Genomic DNA, 15,648 nt, shown 5'->3' with positions numbered 1-15,648 from the left:
TATTTTGATAGACAATAACATCTGCTGTAGCATTTGAGTGATCAGTTTACTTTAACTATTCCCGTTACTCCTTCTAATCCACACCCATTTTTCCGCACACATGACAATCATGAACCAGATACTTTAATTAAAGTTTTATTTTAACTAACGCCTGGTCACTCCCCCAATCCTTGGTGTAAAACTCGTTCAGTCACCTGAAGAATCCAGTCGTAGAGAAGTGTAAAAAGATGACGTCAGTCAACAGATCAATGTTAAATGTTGGGATTCATGGAGTTACTGGTTTGAAGTCAGATATTCTCAAATCGATAGAAAACATCTAAAACTCCACTCAGAAGATAAATGATCAAAGTCCAAACATTTTAAACTAATACTACTCTTTGGACTTCTTTCCCTTCTTTGCAGGAAGTGCCTCCTCACCGGTACCGTCCATACGTTTGTTCTTTTTGCACTTTTTTCTTCTCTGCTTTGCTGTAGATTTGTTCTCTGTAACTTCCCCTTCCTCCAACACAACGGTAGATTTTTTCTCCTTGGTTTCTGCAACGCAGTCCCGGACGAGCGCCGACTGGTTGGATTCTGTGTCAGTCTCCTCCTCCGCCGTAACTCCACTGTCTTTGGGGGACTTGCTCTTCTTCCTCTTCCCTTTCCTGTCGGTGTGCAGCTCAGCAGTCTCTTCTGGACTGTCCGCTGCAGGCGAGGACAGAAACTCCTCTTCATTCTGCTTTTTCTTCTTTTTACGTTTCCTCTTTCTTGTAGAAGAAAGGACCGCTTCACCGTTTTCTGCGCAGATCGCACCCCCTTCAGTAGAAACTGCATCAGTCGCCTTTTTCTTCTTTCTGGGTTTAGCATCTATAGCAGGACTTTCCGACACGTCGCTCCCAGCGGCTCTTTTCTTCTCCCTCTGAGACTCTACTTCCGCTGACTGGGAGGTCGGGGGAGTCTCTCCAACACTTACCGATTGGCTCTTCTTTCCATACTTGGCCATGAACTCAGCCTCCTGCTGCTCCAGCCTGGCTAACTTGGCACTCATGGTCAAGCCATGCCTGGCTCCTCTACAGAAACAAAAGTTTTATCAGTTCTTTTTCTCCAAACCAACTTATTCGGCATTTTTTTTGCAATACAGCTCATTGAAATGTTTTTTTTTTTTTAAATCAACCTTTCCAGGAATGAACTTACTTGTGAGCTGTGCGTCCTCCACAAGCTTTCATTAGATCAGCATCGGAAAGCCTGCCAAGAATCAGCCAATACCATCATTTGTATTGTACTAATACGAAAGAATCAAAGTCCTTTCGCATAACCAGTTGAAAAGTACTAACATCAAATTGAGAAATAAACCACCCCTAACGATGAAAGGACTCTGTAGTCTTGTGATAAAAAACAAAGCCTCTTTTAAAATAAATGTCTGAATAAAGGCTACACGAGATGAAGTCCTTACTTGACGGCGCTGGAGAGATCCAACTTCTGCTCGTCCTCTTCCTCCGAGCTGCTGCCGTCATCTGAACCGGAAGACTTTGGCTCCGGCTGCTCCTGCCCAGACAGCAGTGTGGCCGACTGAGAGAAGCAGGGGCAGAAAGACAAGCTGCCATCGGTTCAGGATGCTGGAGACTAAAACCCACGAGTGAATTGGACCAACACAAGTATTCTCCACGTAGTCGAAGGACGATGTCGCCATCTATATTTCCCTAAACGATTACCTTGACAAAGCAGCCGTACAGTTTCGCTTTAGCCAGAGCAGCTTTCCGTGGTTTCTTATTGGAGATCATTCCATCCTCTTTGTCTTCTTCCAGCGTCTTTAACTGGACGCCATTCTGGACCACGAAGAAAACATCTGTCAAACACCGGAACCGCTGAGTTCACCAAAGAGGAGGAGCGAGCAGCTCTAGGCGCTGCTCAAATCCTACAAATACATGCTTAGATTGAACGATCCAAACAGATTCTCAATTTTTTTTGCTGCTTTTAATAACTCCACATTAAACAGAGACAGCTGCTACCAAGAAACGGACTTTTCATGTTGTGACCCTACCTGATCAGATTCCACCTGTAGAGTGGAAGAGGCCTTATTGAAGACATGGTCCCACCAATGGAAGCTAAACTGCTCCCCTTCCTTATGGCCGACCTGTTGGAGAGAAACCACGTGAGTCTCTGAACAACAATGTCAAACAGACGACCAGTTTTGAAACTAAATCGAGGAAAGATTTGCTGAAACAGCTTTAATGTTTCATTAAAACATGAAAATGAGAGCAAATTGTGCTCATCGCTCACCCCTCCTTTGCCACATTTCACTTTGACCTTGATAGCTTCTGATATTCCAGTCTCAGATCGGCCCAGCCCTTTTCCTGAGGACAGAATTCACAAAATAAGAATCTGGACACACTGCAAGTTGTTGAATTTGCACTATAGAGATGAATATTCTTACCGTGTTCCCAACCATGACGCAGGAGCTGCCGCTCCGCGAACTTCGAGCCGCGACTTTTCTCTTGCACAACTTCTGCCATCTTTAGGCAAGACAATGAACAAATCTGAGTGGACCCAATGCAACACACACATTTAAAAAAACACACATTGTGTGGATGACTATATTATGACAATGAATGAAATGTTCTTTGAAATGTTTTACTTGATAAAAAAAACTGCCTACATTCAGTAATTAAAATGTGAGCTAAAATTTAATGTAATCTGATTTATCTCTGTTAATGGGTTTATTTCACTGCAACTAAATCGGACAACAAATCGTATCACTTTTATTCTGATAACACATTTAAAGTGCAGAATATTAAAATGTAATCAAACCAGCACGACCAATTTCAATTAGTCAAAGGATTATTAACTATTTTACTGTCGGCTCGTTTGTACTCGATGAATTTTTTAAATTCTTATGTCTCTCTTCGACACGATACTTGAGTTTATGCTAACAGCTAACACAAAGCCAGAGGTTTAGCATCACCTCCGTCACACAACAACAACTATCAACCCGCATTCAGTAGCTAATGGCTACGCAGAATGCTAACACACACGAAATCAACTCCACTAACCTCGCGACGTCTTGTTTCGTTTAAAAAGTTTCTTTAAAATCCTCAGAAGGTGGAGAAAAATCGGTCGATAGCCATGCGGCTTCAATCAACAGAAGGCTGACATGACACCGGAAATACGTCACTTTTGTAAACGCCTTCTTTTTCTTCTTCTCTTGTTCAGAAACATCTGTGCGCTTGAATGCCACGTTGATAAAAAAATACTCTTAATTGCAGTACTTTGGTGCATATTTACATTCCACTTACTTTGTTTGTTTTATTTGTTGTCTTTGGCGCTCGTGAGCTTATTTTGACGAAGCTTCTCTCAGTATCATAAATATTTATCCGTTTGTTCCTGCTCTGAAGCTATTTGAAGTTTGTATCAAGTGAAATACTTGAACATAATATTTCCTTTTATGGCTGCACTACCGTATTCTGTCAGATAGTATTTATATTTGATACATCCGGCGTCTTTAGAAACATTTTAGTCTCCAAAAATGAAGTTAGATACACAGCATGGCTTTCTGGCGCATCAGAGGACGCAGTAAAACTGTGATTACAGTAGATGGCAGGATTTCACACCAGAAAAGTAAATTATTTACGGCATAATATTCAGGTCATTCCAGACACAAGCATGATTTACATTAGTTAGAAGTTCCCAAAATATATTAAATAAGCAAAATTAAAAATTGTGTGTTCATGATGTATTTTGTAGTCCTGCATATGGAAACGCTGTCCACCTCTTTGATATACCTGATGCATTATTTAATAAATGGATTCAACATTTTAATGAAATTCCAAAGCCAAAAGGCCATTTGACTATTTTGCATAATATTATACGTGACTGAAAATAGTTCAAGAGTGCTTCCCAAAAAATGAGACAAAAAAGCAAAAACTGTTCTTTAAATAAAGTTATTTTTCTCTTTGAATCCGTGTTTTCTGCAGTTTTGTCTGCCTGCACGTTTTCCTTTAGACTCTGCTCCTCTGGATTTTTAATTTCAAGGCTAAAACTGCCAACAGTTGCTAGGCAGGTTTCAGCTGTAAATAAAAAACTCAATAATGTTTATTGTGACGTCACATCCTATAGGTTGTTCACTGAATAATATTTGTGACACCAACTTGATGCCACCCCCCTGTCTACATCCTTATGGGACTGCTGGTCAGCCCCTATGTGGCCCGCAGGAAACAAACATTTCCCCAGCTCTTGTTTCCGCGTATTGAGGATGTTCGTTCCACCAGGTGTCCATCCATCGCTTGTTTATTGTCGCACCCACCAGGCGGGAAACAGCAATCCTAAACTGGCTGGTTATCACTGTTGGCAGACTGTTTGGGAGGAAGCTCTCCAACTGCTGCCTCCAAAGATGGAGACTTTTCTCAGAGGAAATTGACTGCCAGTCATTTATGTGTGTGAAAGAGAAATTCTCTATACCTTGTTTTTTGTTGGATTTTGGTTAGACAATTTAATTAGAATTAAGATAAATTATCGTGCTGCAGCAAAAATATACAAAGAATCAATTCCTTTATCAATAAGGAAAGTTATAGATATCAATTCCTAACTCCACTCCTTTATTCTCACCTACTTGAATGAAAGTTACTGCTAGAATTTAGACTCACATCATTTTTACTTTGATAGTTTTCCAGAAAAACAATATTTCACTCAAGGTGGTTTACCGTTTTTCCACGAGTCCAATAAATGCAGATATTCTGGAAGACATGATCAGCTCATATTTGATGTGTGATTTGTCTAATGTGAATGCCATGTGAGTTTTCTCTCTCCAAACACAACATTATCCATGAAGTTGGAGTCAAAAATGGTAAAGAATCCCCGATGATGATCCGGATAACGACAGGATTTCTCCTCTGATCATACCCTACCTCTACAAAAACCAAGACGTAAATCCGATCAGCCTCTCGAGTAATCCTGCTGACAGACGGACCTACCAACAACCCCCCCCCCCCCCCCCCCCCCCAAAAAAAAAGATTCTCCTTTTACCTTGAAGGTCATTTGAGGTCATTTCTATAATTACAGTCTTTTTAAACCAGTATCTGTGTTTTCCATCAGGCATTGTCCCAATGGGACATTTACCTCCCCCCAAAACACACACACACACACACGCACACGCACACACACACACACACACACACTTTGAAAGCCTGCTAAAGACTAAAACAACATCTCTCATTTTCCTCTTGACCTCCTCTCTGTGCTCCATCCCTCATTTCTTTCCTCCTCCTCCTGCTCCCTCCTCCCCCTCCTCCAGTCCCCTGGTTGTCACACATTTTCCAGTTCCTTTGGCTCCACGTCAGGACCCCCCCCCCCCCCCCCCCCCCCTCCCCACTCGTTGGATGCAACTTCTCTCCGTCTCCCACTTCACGCGCTCCGCGGTGTTTATACCGCTTGAAGGTTTTTTGAAGTGTGTGTGAAACAGACACTTTTCCCTTTCTTCTTTCGTTCTTGGGAGCCGCTGAATTATCGGAGCGACCGATAATCCCGGAGTTCTTGGCTGCAGGCGAGGTGAGTGAAACGCTGCCAGTGCGTAAAGATAAAAGGGAAAAACGGGATTATTGTTGCGGGTGATTTTAAAGATGCGATGTTCCCGGTTAATTGTCTCTAGATTCGCGTTTAAAACGATCTAATGCCCAAGTACGAAATGGGAATGAACTGTGATGGAAATAAAGCGGAACGGAGCCAACTTGGCCCCAAAATGGTGATGCAAAAAAAAAAAAACGGCAGCGCAACTTTAAATTGTCAGTCAATTGTCAGTCGCGTTTTAAGAATATTGTTTCCATTTGAATAAATGTCTACAAATTCTCGCATTTTAACTTCATGTCTAGAGAAGCTCCGGGTGTTTATGGAAAGTTTACTGATGTTTTTTACTTTATTTCTTATTGGGCAGTTTGAACTAGTCTAAATGAGAAGTGCTGTATTTACTTTGACTGGAAGAAACTTCAAATCTAAATATTAATCAACCACACATTGTAGAAACGAGCTAAAATCACATCTGCGTCAAAAACTGCAACGAGGACATTATAATGCGTGAATCTACAGGAGTCGTGGATTTATTTTACACTGATCTGAATGTTTCCTCTGGACTGAAGTATGATTGATCTTTGATCAATAATTTATCCAAGACAATTATGTATTTCACATAGAGAAAAAAACTAACTTAAAGTATCCAGCTATCAAATAAATGTTACCGAATAGAATTAAAACACAAACATTCTCTTGATGCAGGAGCTACTTGAGTAAAAGTACTTCTACTTACTCACTAGTTACTTTCTAATAATGGCATGAAAGTGAGTAGATCACATTCCACTTGCTTGCTGATGTTATTGATTATATCTTCTGTAAGTCACTGTTAGAAGACACTAAGCCACTCCTGCAGGTTCCTGTCATGAGTCTCCGTGCAGACTTTTTACAGCGGACTCGTATCAGGTCATCACCGAATTTTCCCTTACCTTCGTATAAATCATTCCGGTTTGACAAAGACATTTAGTTTTAATTTTAAATTGCCGTGGTCAGATGTGACTGGGTCTAAACTGTTGTATTTGTACAATGAGTTTAAATATATCTATATTTCAGTCATCTGGAGAAAATTCTGGGATTTTTGCTGAGAAAAAAATAGAAAAATACAATGTTATCCCCCCCCCCCCCCCCCCCCCAATATTCTGCCACCCCACCTACAACATGGATTCTTTTTGGGAACCCATGAATGCAGTTGAAATTGGAACCCCGTCCTCTCCAGAAATTCCTCATGCTGGCGTTGGCTGCAGGAGGTTGTAGTGATGTCAGCGCGGAGGCGATCGCTCAGAGACTTTTGCTTTACAGTGGAAACTTTAAAACTTCAAATATGATGGTGAGGAATCATGTCAGCCACTGAACTACAGAACTAATCACACAACTGCTGCGAGAACCGCGTGAATACAACTCCGGCGGCAAAAACAATGCACATTTTGTATTCTATTTATTACTTTGCATTAATGCTCAATCAAATAATCAGTGTCAGCATATTTAGCGCTTGTTTAATTAAAATAAATCTGCATCCTAAGATTTGTCTGGGTTTATATATTGGCCAGTTTTTTTGGTTATAGATGAGATGTGACTCAAAGCAGTGAAATCTGGCTTTAAGTTGGGGGCGGAGTCCACAGAAACGCGTGACTCAACTCTGAAATGAATCACGTGAAATATCGTACTTTATTTTTGCTTACTCTGCAGACCGCAGAGGCTCCCGCTGGGTTGCGGTTGATGCTTTCATTCTTGACATCTATGTGCACGAGGACGGCTCGCAACACCGTCCGTGTGCGAGACGAACGCACGCCAAAGTCCCTTGTTGACGCGCCGACTGACACGTTAACAGTCTTTATCCTCTGTAAGCTTTGAGCTATACGATGATTAACTGCTGCACATCAAGGCGTCCTGTTTTGGAAACTCTTCGTTTCTCCTTCTCAGTTCCATTTGATTAAGGAGACCCAGACACCATTTGCTGCATGAAAACACCTGCAGGAGGGCAAGATGTGATGAACTATCAGAGTAAATCTGAGCCACCTGGTTTGGACTTGTGACCTCACATCTGCTCTGGCGACCAGAAATCACCGGGACGTCTCCCCGAAGTTTCCTTTGTCCTCTCCAAATGTGCCATTTTTCTGCGTGCCATTTATTTGAACATATCGTGCTGAATTCTGCACGTGGGAAGCAACATAGCTGTGCCTCCATGAAACCTTTCCTTCTTCAGCGCCCTCATATGAGATCCTCATTAGTGGAACACAGCGCCCCCCCCAGCCACATGAATATGTCTGTCCTCCTCCAGACTGTTTCGGCTATCAGCGGTAATCTGTCTGGTGGAGCAACAAACCGGGTCTCCCGTCTGATAGATGAAGGTCTGGCTGACTGACCGTCTGTTTGTCCAGGAGAGGATTCGAGCCTCAGACGGGCCACCGGATATGTTTTGGTAGGAGACACTGGTCAGAGACAGAAAGGGTTGAGATAGCGGCAGAAAAAAAAGGTGGAAACGAGGAAAAGAGGGAGTTCATTTGATCGTTTAGAGGCTGCAAATGTATTGTGACACCACCCCGGGTATCCAGTGTCCTGCATGTTGTGTTGTGAAGGCCGTCATTTTTCTTGGCGGGTTTACACCCATTGGTCACGCCCCATTTGTGTTATTTAAGTGAGCTCTGGACTTTGTTTATGCTACCCATTGAAGCGCGGACTGAAGGGTGGCGCCACGGATTGGACCGGGTCCACTGATGTCATGATCCACAATCATTTAGTACTTTAAGTTCATAAATGTTCACATAAGTGAAACGTAAAAATTTGGAAAATTCAATCAGAAAACACAAGTTGAAGATAATTGATTATTATAGGAGACGATGTGCCAGAATTAGTCTGAGAGTCCGACTCCCTCCTCTGAGTAAATCCAGACGCTGGTGGTGGGGGTGGCTGATGGCGCCGCTGGGGCTTCAGTGAAGCCTGTGCAGGTGGAGCGTTAGCGTGATAGCACGATTGAACAAGAGGTGCAGAGCGAATCGATAACAACAAAGTCGCTATGTTATTTGGACAGATGTGACCACCTGACGACAGCTGACATGTCGGGGGACGGCCCCCAAAAAGAGGCTGAACATGTGAGAGGTGTGAAATAAACCTGCGCGCCAAAGTCCACAAACAGAAAGTCTTCCTGACTGAACCTTCAACAGAGCTCCATTCATGGATCCCAGAAGATGAATGATCATTTCTTTTCTGAACCCCTGATGTTTCCTCTTGTTTTCCCTGAGCCCCCCCCCCCCCCCCCCCCGTCCCCCCGTCCCCCCCGGGATTAGTCCTGCATGGGTTCAATCTTTCCACTGCAGTTTTCTCCGTGACCTCGACAACTAAAGATGGAGTGCAGGCAGGTGAAACGCTCTGGAGGTGATTTTACTGATAGATCTGACGCACCGGCTGTGAACAGATCAATGAAGGGAGATCTTTGCAGCTCTATTTAGCTGCATGACAAGTTAATGGCAGATGAGTAACAGCAGGCTGCAGCCGTTAGCTGGCGGCACGGTAGCTTGGGTTTGCAGAGCAGCCCTGCTTGCATTGTTTCCTTTTGGCTTTTGCCTCCGCTGGTACTTACTGCATGGACTCGTCAATCACGGAGGCAGTAGTGACGACAGAAAGAAAAGTAAACTTACAGAGCATCACTGGAACATCTTTCCATTTTTTTTTTTATCCCAGTTTTTACATATCAGTGACAAAAAAAGAAAGAAAGAAAGATGTAAAAACAATGACGAGGATTACGCTTTACGCTTCCAGCTGTGGTGTGAAAAAAGTGCTGATGAAAAAGACAAAGAGTTAAGGGGGTGGCGCGGGCTGAATATTTATACCACAGGCTTATATAAGCCTTTCAACCCCATGTGCTCTGCAGCCGTGCACGTAATTTGGAGCAGACTCGACAACCCTGGTGTTTTTTGGTTGCTCTGGCTGTGGAACACGCACGGTTTCATTGGGCTCCGGCTCAAATAACCAATCATAAAAAGGGAAGGTCGAAGGGTTTGGGGCTGGAACAGAAAGGAGGAGCCAGTCGGGACTTGATGAAGTGGCCACAGACGCCTCGCACTGTGGTGAGGGTCTTTCCTGAAGCTTCTTATGTTGGTGGTTGGTGCTCAGGGTCCTGGGTGGAGCAGCAGCGGTTCTTCATAAAGATTCTGGAGCTTCCAAACGGCGTCTCGCTGTGGCGTCTACGGAACCAAGCGAAACCTGAGATGTAGAATTAGATGGAATACGGCACCGAATGTTATTTTCCCCATTGTCGGTAATGAGGGGGTTATTGTTTGTGTTGTTGTTTGCTTTTAATTCTGGCCCCAGTGAAATAATAAGTCTGGCCGAATGGAAGCGAGACGTTCATCTCGTCAGCTGTGAGGTGAAATATTGTGAGTCGTTTTGCACGTGAAAAACAAATGGCCTTTGTGTGTCATGCTTGGCACTATGTGGACGTGAACAGCCAGAACTCGCCGATGTTTTTCTGGAGCTCAGACCCAGATCTCTCCCCCAGCTGTGTTAAGCTGAGTCGTCCATCTTGCACTTTATGAGAGGACTTAGTTTCTTTTTTTGCATTCCATTTTTCCATGCACTTCTGAAAGACAAACTTAGCCCAAGGAAAGGCCGGATGGTAAATTATGACTATTTGTCACAGTCCTAATCATTCAAAACAAACACAAGCTCTGTGTGGGGAAAAAAAATACTATTTGTCAAGTAGGAAGTTTGGACTCGGAAAAAAGTGGGAGCAGTCGAGCCTGCGTGGGTCCGATGGCATCGTAGGAGGACTTTTCCTTTTTTTAGTTTTTTTTTTCACATATCACACGTGAAAAGCTTCCTTTCTATAAAACAAGCCATCTTACACCTTTTCCCTTCTTGTCTCTTGCATTGTGTGAGGAACTGAAGGAAGCAGAAGGGGGGGGGGGAGGGGGGGAGAGCAGATAATTAGTCTGAGGTGGATGGAAATGAACTCGGACGACAGTCAATTAAAAAGGTAACGAGGAAACGCGCGCTACCTTCAAAGAGGCTGCGAATAAAGCACTGGCGGGACGCATCGTGTTAACAACAAAACAGATTGCTCGCTTATTAACGGGTAAATAGTCAAAATAAGTCCGACTGAAGATCCTGGAGATGCTTCACGATGTTCAGTGGAAGATCTGCGGTTCGTCGCTCTGCCTTTGTTTGACTTTGCTTGTTCAGAAGAGGAAAAGCGTGAGCAGTTCCCCCTCCGCTTTGTTTCCTTGACTTGAATCATCACACCCAAACAACGTGACAGGCCCGTGGACTGAGTGCTCGCTCGCCCTCCCACAGTGTTGCCCAGGATGTCCTATGTGGGGACTTGTATCTGTCTCTCCTCTCCTCTCTGACCCCCCCCCCCTCCAACGTTTTCCTGTTGTGCCGACGTTGTTGCACAATGCAGACGACCTCACTAGGCTTTCTAATTAAAAATCAGCATACTTCAGGGCCCACTTTCATCTTTCTGGAGTCACCAGGCAGGCAAACAAAAGTGCATTAATAGCCCCAGCTCGGGGGGGGGGGGGGGTTAGTTAGGTTAGTTAGGTTAGTTAGGGTCTACTGGCACTGCTGGGAAAAGCCCGGCGAAGGAGAGAACACGTAAAGGATCATCTCTGAGGGTTCACCTTCAGGGTAGCACACGTGGCTGAAGTTTGTGAGTGAGGAAAAGAAGGCTTCAACTTCCAGATGTTTGCAGAATGAGGCCCATCTGGATAGAAAGAGGGAGGAGTTTTTGGAGGGATGCATTAAAAAAAAAAAAGAAATTCTAAAAAGACCACTTTAATATGTTGCAGGGTTCCACCTCATCCTCCAGTAAGGCGGGACAGCGTGTGCAAAAGGAGGGCCTGTAAATCAGTTGGGGTTTAACTCGTAGGAATTTACAGGCGCAGGCTGGCATTCTTGGAAACAGAGATAGCGTTAGCTTCCAGATACACCAGCTGATAAGCATCCTGCAGCTTGTGGGAATGCTTTAATGACAGAAGCTTCACCACCTGTCTCCAGGTGTTCCGCTTCCATTCCCCCTTTGCTTAATGAGCACCCGGCCGACAGCGCGTTTCAGTAAACCAACCAGGTGTCACGTTACTTCTCCTTGAAGAAGGAGGGATGGATTCATCTTGGAAACAAACGGCATCAAACGATGGCCACCCCGCCTAAAATGGTTCCCAGCTCTGTGTCGCAGCAGCTGCAGAGAGCGAGAGACAGAGAGACAGAGAGAGAGAGCGAGAGATCTGCCATCCAGTCACAAGTGTTGTCTCAATGGGAACCAGATGAGGCATGCTTTGGCTGTTTCTGTAACTCGGGCCCTCTGTCCTCGTGCTAATGTAAGGGGACGTTGTCTGCATCGTGAAATATGTTCTTAAAGCCTTTCTAAGCAGGCGATGATGCTTCCTCCAGCAGACATCACGAGAAGCGTATATCATACCCACCAGCAGGCTTTGGAAACGTGCACAAGTTATTAAAAGCACGTTTAGAATTGGGCTTTGCAGCCTCGATTGCTCGCTCAGCCTCTGCTCTCGTTTGCGCTTGAAGCAGATGGGGGGGGGGGGGATTTCACACCTCTCCAACCGGGTTTGGATGGCAGCTCCCTCGCGACGAGGGTCAAGAGCACAAGAGTAAGCAATATGCATGGTCTCTCGCCAAAACAAAGGTTGTAATGGAAAGGAAAGAAAGCGGCGTGAACAAGGCGAGGTACTGTGTGTGCACATCTGTGTTTGTGTCCATGTCCGATGCAGCGTTTTGTGATGACTCGGCAGATTTGGGTGCCTGCGGCAGTTCAGCGTTTCCCTTCGGCGGCTGCAGTCTGATCGTCTGTTTCCCCCTCGTAAGGAAGTCCCGTAATTGAGAGCTGCAGGCTGTGAGGGGACGGACCGTAAAGCAAAGCTGTGAAATCAAGGTTGGAAGCAAACTTTAAGTCATTACTAAAGTTAAAGACACCAAGGTGATGCTCAGTCCCCGGTGGAATCCCTGCATCCAGATAATGTAAATAGCAGATAAGGATATGTCTATATGTGGAGGGACCGTCATTTACCACGTCATTTACACCAATCCAAGGGATGGAAAAGTGTGGCTGGATGGCGATAAAGAGGAGGAAGAGGCGGAACCATGACAACGATTCAATGAGGTCAGACACAGGCAACAAAAAAACCTCTGCGGGACTACTCAGTGTACGTTCTCAACATAGAACCCCAACGTTCCAGCTCCCCTAGGAGCATGTAAGGAAAAGAGTGAAGGCAAGGATCAGTGAGAATCAGATCCACGATCTGCAATGAAATTAAGAGTGAGAAGACCCCCCCCCCCCCCCCCCCCCCCCCGGGATGAACTGCTAAAGAGAGAGCGCCTAAGGTAGAAGAGCAAGAGGAAATGTCATAGGAAGATCAAGCCCTTCAGATAGAGGAAGTGAGGGAATCATAACAGTGGAGGAAAAGATCGACCTGAAGAGAACGGGCCCTCAGATCCAGATCCTTTAAGAACAGAATCCGAGGTGTGCAGCACACGACAGCAGGGCGCAAGGTGCGAGCTGGGGCAGCGCAGGCTGAGAGCCAGAACCAAACGGCAGGAAAATCCGTGCCAAGAACGGATCAAACGTCCTGACGTCTTGATGGGAAACATCACGGAAAGCGGTGTCAGAACTCAGAGGAGCCACGCTGACAAACAGCTGCAGATGCTCCGCGGCTATCACAGGCAATGTTTCCTGCAGGTTGGGAGTCGTGTGGATTGCATTCATTATTTCTTTTGGCCTCCATTAATGAAACGAGAAGGGAGAACATGTTTTAGTATTCAGAGTTCATTAAGGGGGCTGTTTTAAGCTCTTCTGCAGATTTCAAAAGCTCTTGACCTCTTAGCATGTCCTGCATAAGCTTCAGCAGCTCGGCACTCTGATCAATGTGGGTGATGTGTCGGCCTATGCATAGTTTCGTCATGGAAAGTTCAAGTGATGACGCAGTAATCTAAGGTCAAATCTTTTTTTTTTTTTTTAGAAGCAGAGATTCCCACGGCTTCCTGACCTCCACAGAGGAGGACAGAAATCGTTGGTTCTTGAGGAGATTTAAAGAAAGAAAACACTTTCTGATGAATGAAAATAGTTTTGGGTGGGAAGCAGGAAGGAAGAGAAGACTTTAACGTGTTGAAATTAGGCAACATCTGTTGTCTCGGCTCCTCTCGTGTGTTCGAACTCCGAAAATCTGTTCGACTTCCGAGGCATTTTAAACTCAATTGTTTTTGTTTGAAAAACAATTGAGATTGACAATTGACAATTTGTTTGGCGTTCGATAACCGAGGCGTTCGATAACCGAGTCGTTCGCTAAACGAGGCGTTCGATAACCGAGTCTTTCGATAACCGAGTTGTTTGGTAAACAAGTCGTTCGATAACAGAGTCTTTTGATAACCGAGGCGTTCGATAACAGAGGCATTCGATAACCGAGGCGTTCGATAACCAACAACCCGCCTGCGATTCACGTTGAAACAACGAGCTAGAGCACATCCCAGCAGACCGGTGAGGTTCCACGGCCGTTAGACGGATCCTGCTTGTGGATTCACCATCGTGGCTGCATCCGGGGCTCATTTGCTGCTCATCGCGACTCAGGCAACTTTCACAGATTCAAATCCGACGCGGCGGCGGCGGCGGCGTGATGAAGCCTCGCTGTGTGGACACAGATGGTTTATATGACAAATAAATATAGCGGGAGGTTTTTCGCCTGTGTTCCTACCCTGAGCGTTTACAATGAAAGCTATGTTTTCTGGTCACGGTTTGTGGAGAGGCTGTGTTTTTATATAAGGGCCTCCGTGTGTCTCTGCGCCAGTATGATCAACAGAGGATTACAGCACGTATAATTACGCCGCTGTATGGTCATGTCGCTCCGAAACCTCAGCCGGGGCCTCCATTTTGGGTTTTTCCACCATTTTCTCACTAAAAGTCTTCGTTAAACTCGGGTGCGAGTCCAATCCGAGGTGTGGAAGCGTGCGTTTGTGTTTACCCCCTGTCCGGAGGGGCCGTCCGGTGCGTCTGTGACGGCGCCGTGGCGTTTGCCTTCGCGGACCCCCCCTCAGCTTTCTCTGACCATCGGAGCCGCAGCCATCCTGCCTGTGGTTTTGGTCTGGAGTGTGGAGCACCAGGCGGCGGCTTGTGCTGTGGGCGTGTGCGCACGAGAGCGCACGAGAGCGCACGAGGACGCACGAGCCTCAAACGTGTCGGGAGAAGTGCGACGAGCGCCGACTGACGAGAACCTCAAAGACACGTACGATCACACACACACATCTGTAAGGAATAAATGTTCCGAGTGATGAGGGCGGGGCTTTATTTATTTGTGCTCTCGTCAGCATCCCCGAGGTTTTTATTTTATTCCTGATGCGTCGTTCTGCAGAGCTTAAAGTCCGGCTCTGTGTGTTTTAGTGGGCGGATCCATGATCACGATGCTGATGAAGTTCTTAAACTGGCATCCTGGTCAAGATAACCCCAATCACAATATGTCACCAAGTCGTCATGGCGACCTCATGATGAGTTTTTGTCTGATTGTGGATCGGTGACAGTGTTGTTGGAGTGCGTTTCTTAGTTTGTGTTGTGCTTCCTATTGGTCGCCAGTTGTCGATACACAAGCCTTATGTTGGTCCTCATGTGGTCCAAAACAATGGGGTTACCATGGTGACCTTATCACGCCGACCACTGTTATCCATGGGTTCTGTTCCCCATCAATGTTGGATGGGGCTGTGACCTCACTTGTAAACACACGCTCTCTAGAATCAAAAGTTAAATGAAGACATCATTAGTTTGGGCATCATGTCCGTTTGCACCGCCTGACTTTATCTGCGATGGCTTTAAGGCCGACATTTTATTTCCACCAGCTGCTCCGAGGTGACAGATCTGCTCTTTGATGTGATTAATCTGTAGCCCCCACAGTCACCGGTCCCATCTGGAGCATAAACCTGAATCATCTGGACCAGGAAGAGGTTCAGATACTGCATCCTGTTTTTATAAGTAAAAAAAACAGGATGCAGTACCTGAGATTACCGTTTGAAAGCAGGCCTGGAGCTGCAGCAGCGACGGCACGGAGTTGACATGATTTTATTTCATTGCTTTTTCCATTGCTTGTTCCCTGAATTAATAAAGCTTTGACTCCAAACCAA

The 15,648-nt window shown here is 45.3% G+C and overlaps 1 protein-coding gene across 2 annotated transcripts; it reads right to left on the bottom strand.

Annotated features, from left to right (window-relative positions):
• Positions 1-138: 138 nt before the first annotated feature.
• On the bottom strand, positions 139-3,083 carry gpatch4 (G patch domain containing 4). Of its 2 annotated transcripts, none has more exons than XM_068760332.1 (8): positions 3,030-3,083; positions 2,414-2,492; positions 2,260-2,333; positions 2,021-2,113; positions 1,692-1,805; positions 1,433-1,548; positions 1,174-1,224; positions 139-1,049 (listed from the first exon to the last, which is right to left on the bottom strand). In XM_068760332.1, exons 2-8 carry the CDS (start codon positions 2,490-2,492, stop codon positions 371-373), a joined length of 1,206 nt encoding a protein of 401 aa, XP_068616433.1. In that variant the 5' UTR covers positions 3,030-3,083; the 3' UTR covers positions 139-370. The 2 variants fall into 2 exon arrangements, with proteins under 2 accessions (XP_068616433.1, XP_068616432.1); XM_068760331.1 differs by having other exon boundaries at positions 2,414-2,516; positions 3,030-3,058.
• Positions 3,084-15,648: the final 12,565 nt, after the last annotated feature.

Source organism: Brachionichthys hirsutus, chromosome 3 (assembly GCF_040956055.1).
Source record: "Brachionichthys hirsutus isolate HB-005 chromosome 3, CSIRO-AGI_Bhir_v1, whole genome shotgun sequence".
Lineage (NCBI taxonomy): Eukaryota > Metazoa > Chordata > Actinopteri > Lophiiformes > Brachionichthyidae > Brachionichthys > Brachionichthys hirsutus.
This window is presented reverse-complemented; position numbering and strand designations above follow the sequence as displayed.